The sequence below is a fragment of the Humulus lupulus genome, chromosome 5, assembly GCF_963169125.1.
Source record: "Humulus lupulus chromosome 5, drHumLupu1.1, whole genome shotgun sequence".
Lineage (NCBI taxonomy): Eukaryota > Viridiplantae > Streptophyta > Magnoliopsida > Rosales > Cannabaceae > Humulus > Humulus lupulus.
Window position 1 is genome coordinate 176,572,808 of NC_084797.1, and position 7,085 is coordinate 176,579,892.

The window sequence follows — 7,085 nt, forward strand, 5'->3', positions numbered from 1 at the left end:
TATTAAAAGAAAAGAGATCGAGATAGATTCTTCTTTTGCAAAAGCAACTACGAATGCAACTTCATTAATTAAAAATGACCAACTGTTACATAGAGATGTAATTTCTGTAGCATTTGAAGTTGATAAAGAAGTTACAATAGTTCCAGCTCATTCCGAGATGCCAAAGTCAGGTAATCCAAATATTCCTACTTTGTATGAACTTATGACGGAACCAATATGGAGTTGTGGGACGACTGGTCCGATAGTGAAGAAGAGTTAGAAAGTACGTGGTAGACATGCTCTCGAAAAAAATCTACTAAAGTACAAGGTTCATCCTTAACAAAAAAAATTTCCTCTGAAAGATCTGGAGTCAAATTTTGGGGCAAAGCGAGACCAAAGAAGAACGACAAAAAGAAAAAGGCCAAAAAAAAAAGGCCTATCCATAAAGAGGATGAACACAAGTAAAGAAGAAATTTCATAACTCTAGAAGAGTTCATGCCAGAGAAGCTGCGTAAATATGACTATCACTCATAATGAGGATTAAGTGTTGAGTTGTTGCATGGCTATACTTACAGAAGAAATCATAATTCTGACTTATTGGAAAATGAAACTGAGGTAGATGAGATTACTATACAAGACATGCACAGGAAAATCGTTGAAAAGAAGCAAAAGAGCTTGAAAAAGCTAAGCATGATATTCAATTCGGAAAACCTTCATCCTCGATCAATAAAGAAATATGCAGTGATAGTCGCCAAAGCAAAGGTAATGGTGATCACGAGATGATGCGAGCAATATATGACATGTTGGCTCATTTAAAACACATCCCTGCTCTTTTGAGTGTCTACGATGCTTTACAAATGTTTCCTGAGCATAGAAATGCTCTGGTCGTTGCATTAACAAGTCCTGAATTTTATACGGAGCAGATAGAGCCCATTAAACCTACGCCACTTGAGGGAAATGCTTCTTGTATGATATGCATTACTTTTGATGATGAAGATCGTCAATTGGGAGCCACTTTGCATAATCGACCTCTCTATGTGACAGGTATGATTGCCAATATTCGCGTAAGTCGCATCATGTTGGATTGTGGGTCAGTTGTTAATGTACTTCCTGTAAAAACTTTGAAAGATGTTGGTTTGCAACCACGTCAATTATCTCCATCATCATTAACAATCCAAGGATTCAACCAAGTTGGAGAAAAAGTAAGGGGAAGTATCATATTAAAAGTTGAAATAGGCGAATTAAAATCTGAGGCCCTATTTCATGTTATTGACTCTGATACATCCTATAACGTGTTGTTAGGGTGACCCTGGCTTCATGAATATGGAGTCATTCCTTCAACACTTCACCAATGTTTCAAGTTTTGCAAATGAGGAAAAGTTAAAACGGTTAATGCAGACCCAAATCCCTTTTATGGGGAACAAGTGAATTACACTGATGCAAAATTTTACAAGCCAACTAATGTCACTATATTGAAAGGGAAACCTAAGGAAACAAAATGTTATCCCAAACAATTTGAGGGCTCAACCTCACAAAAATCCCTATAAATCAAACAATTACCCCCTATGAAATCTTCTCAAAAGGAAGAGGAGAATTTAAAGGTGACTTGTCAAAAAAGAATCTTTAAATATACTCCTAAAAGTGAACGAGGAGTGGGGCAAAAAGCATTAACACCTATTGAAGATACAGTGACAACCCTGATGACGAGTTTCACCTTATCATTACGAAAGATTGATCAATCACTTCCCAATGGAAAAATGCAAATATCAATAACTTCTGGTAAAAATGTCAAAACAAACAAAATGCCTGTTACTCTAAACAAAAGATCCTCAACTGCTGTAACTCCAAAAGCCTTCAAGATGGAAAAGAAAAAAAATTCCATGTTAAGAAACAAAAACGAATCACAATTCATCAAAATAGTGATTGTTTAAAGGCCTCATTTGAGCCTGATGAGTTAATAGAAGAGGAACAAAGGATGTTTCTTGGTGATGAAATAAGTACATCGATCCCATGGGTGTCGGTATTCGAAATACTCGAAGTAGGCACATAAACTCCACGAGTGTCAGCATTTGAGAGGCTTGAATTTCCATCGATTTCTCAACCAAATGCATTCAGAAACAGTAAGAAATGGCAGTTAAAACAAAAGAAACATTTGAAAATTACTTCTCGCCAAAATGAAGGGTACGAAGCACAAGAGGATCAAGAAGATGTGGTGCAAGTTAACTGTCTTTCTTTTGAAGAAAGTTTAGTTGTAGATGAAGAAAACTCGAGCTCAAATTCTTCAGAAGATTTTTTAGATATCATTCAACCAGCACCTCAAGAACTAGAAGACAGGGGGCAAGCAACAGTTGATAATTTAACAGAACTCAATCTTGGTACTGAGGATGATCCAAAGCCTGTATTTGTCAGCTCATTATTAAGTGAAGAGGGATTGCAAAAGTACAAACAATTCCTTTATGAATACAAAGATGTGTTTTCCTGGGAGTATCAAGATAGCCAGGCTTGGATCCAAATGCTGCAGGACATAGGTTGACAGTATCAAAAGATGTTCCACCTGTGAAACAATCACAAAGAAGAATTCGACCAGAGTTAATCCCAAAAATTGAAGCAGAAATCAACAAATTGATAAGAGTTGGCTTCGTTCAAGAAGTTAAATACCCAACTTGGCTTGCAAACATTGTCCCCGTGTTAAAGAAAAATGGGCAAATTCGTATATGCGTGGATTATCGAGATCTCAACCGTGCCTGCCCAAAAGATGAATTCCCATTTCCCATTACTGAATTGCTAGTAGATGCTACTACCAGATTTAATGCATTATCATTCATGGATGAGTTTTCTGGGTATAATCAAATCAAAATGGCACCTGAAGATGAAGAGCTCACTGCTTTTCGAACACCAAAAGGCATTTATTGTTACATATTTATGCCATTTGGGCTTAAAAATGCAGGGGAAACCTACCAAAGGACAATGACCACTGTATTTGAAGACATGCTTTACAATACTATCGAATGTTATGTCGATGATTTGGTGGTGAAAACTAAAGAAAGGAGAAATCATCTTGATGAGTTAAGGCGAGTCTTTAATAGACTTAGAAAACATCAGCTTAAGATGAATCCTTTAAAACGTGCATTTGGGTTAACATAAGGAAAGTTCCTTGGATTCGTTGTTAGACATCGAGGAATTGAAATTGACCCCGCAAAAATAAAAGTGATTTTGGAAATGCCTCCCCCATGCAACTTGCGTCAATTACGAGGACTGTAAGGAAGACTAGCTTATATCCGAAGGTTCATCTCAAACCTATCTGGTAGATGCCAACCTTTCACAAGACTAATGCAGAAAAATATACCATTCATATGGGATGAGGCATGCCAAAATGCTTTTGAAAGTATCAAGCGATACTTGTTACACCCACCAGTGTTGATAGCTCCAATTTTAGGAAAGCCATTGATATTGTATATCACAGCATTAGATCGCTCTTTAGGAGCATTGCTGGCACAAAATAACGAGGATGGAAAAGAAGTCGCCCTTTATTACTTAAGTAGAACTTTGGTAAGGGCATAACATAACTATCCTCAAATTGAAAAGGTGTGCTTGGCTTTAATTTTTGCCATTACAAAATCACAGCATTACTTACCCTCACACACTGTGACATTAGTGTCAAAAGCTAACCCTTTGAGGTACATTCTATCAAAACTCGTGTTGTCTAGACAACTGGCAAAATGGTCCATGATCTTGTCAGAGTTTGAAATCAACTTTGTCCCACAAAAAGCAATAAAAGGACAAGCATTGGCTGATTTTCTAGTAGCGTACCCGATTCCAGACAATATGGAGTTGCATGAGGACCTTCCAGACGAGGAAGTTTTCACAATTGAAACCTCATCTTGGCAACTGTACTTTGATGGGGCAGCAAAAGTGTGAGGCAGGTGCTGGCATTGTCTTTGTGACACCTTTTGGAGGACTGATACCTTACTCTTTTCACATTTTGGCTATATGTACCAATAATGTAGCAGAATATGAAGCGTTAATAATCGGTATCGAAATTGCACTTGAAATGCAAATACAATCACTAGAGGTATATGGCGATTCTCTTTTGATTATCAAACAAATTAATGGTGAATTTGCAGTCAAGCATGAGGCTTTAATTCCTTATCATGAGAAGGCTAAGCATTTGATTGCTCAATTCCAAACTATCACGTTAAATCATGTCCCTAGGTAAAAAAATGGCAAACTTGATGCTTTAGCTAAATTAGCTGCATCACTAACGCTTCCTGGTGAAAGGGATATTCAAATTACAATAGGAGAACACCATTTGTTACCCCAAATTATGGAGAGGAAAGAAGAAATAAGTACCATAAATTTGGTAACTTTCCTTGAAAATACAAACAACACTGACTGGCGCCAACCAATTTTTAACTATATCCAAAAAGGAGTCTTGCCAGAAGACTTAAAAAAAGGAGTGGATGTAAAAAGAAGAGCTCTTCGGTTTGTTTTCTTCAATGACACGTTGTAGAAGTGTTCTTTTGATGGGATGTTGCTAAGATGTCTTTCAAAAGAAGAGGCGTCACATGCGCTTCAAGAAACTCATGCTGGTACATGTGGTGCACACCAAGCTGGCCCCAAATTGTCAGCTCAATTCAAACGGTTGAGTTACTATTGGCCTACTATGGTTCAAGATGCGATTAATTTTGCCAAATGTTGCAAGTTGTGTCAACTACATGGAGATTTTATCCATCAACCCCCTCAACCACTTCATCCTTCTATATTTTCATGGCCTTTTGAAACATGGGGAATGGATGGCATTGGTCCTTTCACGCCACCATCTTCCAAAATCCATAAATACATCCTAACCGTTACAGATTATTTCTCGAAGTGGGCTAAAGGTGTACCCTTAAAAGAAGTACGTGCAGAAGATGTCGCCAACTTCATAAGAACTCACATAATTTATCGTTATGAAGTTCCATAAAAAATTATATCGGACAATGTTCTTTACTTCAAATGTAAGACACTTGTCAGATTAATGGAGAAGTACAAATTCAAGCATAGTTTTTTAGCCGGTTATAATCCTTCTTCAAATGGCCAAGCAGAAGCATTTAATAAGGTGTTATGCAAAATCTTGAAGAAGATGGTAACCAAGAACAAAAGGGACTGGCATGAGCACCTCCCAGAAGTTTTATGGGCTTACAGGACCACTGTAAGAACTGCCACTGGCTGTACGCCTTATAGCTTGGTGTTTGGGTCCGAAGCAGTGTTACCCTTGGAGGTTCAAATGCCTTCATTAAGAATCACTACTCAATTAATGACCCCAGAAGAGAATGTGCAAGTCCGTTTAGCTGAGCTCGAGGCATTAGATGAAAAACGACTTGTTGTCCAACAAAAGTTCGAAATATACCAAGCACAAGTAGTTGGGGCATTCAACAGGAAAGTCAAATTCATATGCTTTTTAGTTGACGATTCGGTATTGACCGTAAAAAGACTGGTTGTTATAACTAGAAGGATGAAAGGAAAATTTGAAGCTAAATGAGAAGGGCCATATGTTGTTACTAAAGTCTTCTTAAGAGGGACATATGAACTTTCTGATTCAAAAGGCTGATGCATTTACCCATGTGTAAATGGAATGTTCATCAAGAAGTTCTATTGTTAAACAAAAAAAGGTTTTCACATAATGTGTAGACCGCACACTGATAAAAAAAAGTGTGCAATGAACTACGAAAGGCTTGATCCCACTTCGGGTACATAGGCAATCTATTTTATAACTAGGCCCAGGCACAAAAAAAAAAATACAAATCATAAAAAAAAAAAGAACTACGAAAGGCTTGATCCCACTTTGGGTACGTAGGCAACCTAGTTTATAAAGTTTATAACTAGGCCTAGCCACAAAAAAAATACAAATCATCAAAAAAAAAAGAACTACGAAAGGCTTGATCCCATTACGAGTACGTAGGAAATCTATATATATATATATATATAGATGCAACCACAAAATCAAAATAACAAAAACATCCATTTCTAAATGAAAATGTTAATATCCAAATAACAAAGCTACTATCAGGATCTAATACTAAAAAAACAAAACAAAATTCTAAATTCTAAATGATGATGACTAAGGTCTTCAATCTGACTTGAGAAATAAAGTCATAGCATTGTGGACTTTATGGAACTCTTCTTGTTGAATCTTGATTGTGTCGTTCTCTCTTTCAATTTAATAGAATCGTTCCATGTCAACATTGAGCTTGGATCGTTTAATGTCTTTGTCAATATGCTGATGATCCTTCAAGGAGGTTTTAAGACTAGAAAGGTCTTTTTCAAGGGATGCCTTTTCAGTCTCATAATCAGTCCTTCTTCGTTGTAACTCTAATTCGGCGGCGATAATATCTGTTTCCTTGGCCGTAAGATCCTCCAAAGCTTTTTGCTTGTTTGATACAGGTTTAGACAAGTTGTCCATGGTAGTCAAATTTTCTTCGTCATGACCAATTATATCACGGATAAAAGAGGAGTTGATATCTTTGCCATCTTTAATTACCTTGGTAGCTTCTAAATATTTTTCATTTAAGCCAAATGAATTATGGACAAAACTGATAAACCAAGCAATCTCTGGTGGCTCAAAATCCACTGACTTACAAACATAACTCAATACATCAAGCTCCTTAATCACTTTAGCACTATGCTTCAAAATGTCTTGTGTCGACTGAGAAGGGAATTACAAGTGAAGTATGGTCCTCATGATACCAATTATAAAGACTTTGCTATGTTCTTCTAAGTTTGAGTTGGTGATCGCCAAAATACACATAGATGAGATGGAATTGGGTGGAGCATCATTCTCATCAGGTACCACTTCCTCAGAAAATTAAACATTGACATGAACAACAGATTCATCTAAATCAACAAGTGCATCAATGCCAAAATCAACATTATGAGGTGCGTTCTCAGAATTATGAGAGATCAGAAATGTTACATCTTCGTAATGACTAGTTTCAACATGTATGTCACATTTTTTCTTTCTTTTAAAATGAACCTCTAAAGTATTGTCGCTATCTGATTCTACATCAGTGTAATTAGTGCCAACAAAATCATCAACTTGAGGAGTACTCTTCACAAAAACTGCTTCT

General features: G+C 36.8%; 1 protein-coding gene across 1 annotated transcript; it reads left to right on the top strand.

The window, feature by feature from the left end:
• The first annotated feature begins 3,309 nt into the window (after window positions 1-3,309).
• On the top strand, window positions 3,310-4,942 carry LOC133779727 (uncharacterized). Its single transcript, XM_062219647.1, has 4 exons — window positions 3,310-3,528; window positions 3,604-3,837; window positions 3,887-4,051; window positions 4,490-4,942. The coding sequence occupies exons 1-4, from the start codon at window positions 3,310-3,312 to the stop codon at window positions 4,940-4,942; spliced, it is 1,071 nt and encodes a 356-aa protein (XP_062075631.1).
• The last annotated feature ends 2,143 nt before the right edge of the window (window positions 4,943-7,085 follow it).

What these genes read in the sequence shown, in the direction of transcription:
- LOC133779727 (XM_062219647.1), top strand. Translation starts at nt 3,310, where the DNA reads ATGCAGAAAAATATACCATTCATATGGGATGAGGCATGCCAAAATGCT. An exon ending in AGGACCTTCCAGACGAGGAA is followed by an intron (nt 3,838 to 3,886) that starts GTTTTCACAATT and finishes TTGATGGGGCAG; the next exon opens with CAAAAGTGTGAGGCAGGTGC. An exon ending in TGCAAATACAATCACTAGAG is followed by an intron (nt 4,052 to 4,489) that starts GTATATGGCGAT and finishes GACACGTTGTAG; the next exon opens with AAGTGTTCTTTTGATGGGAT.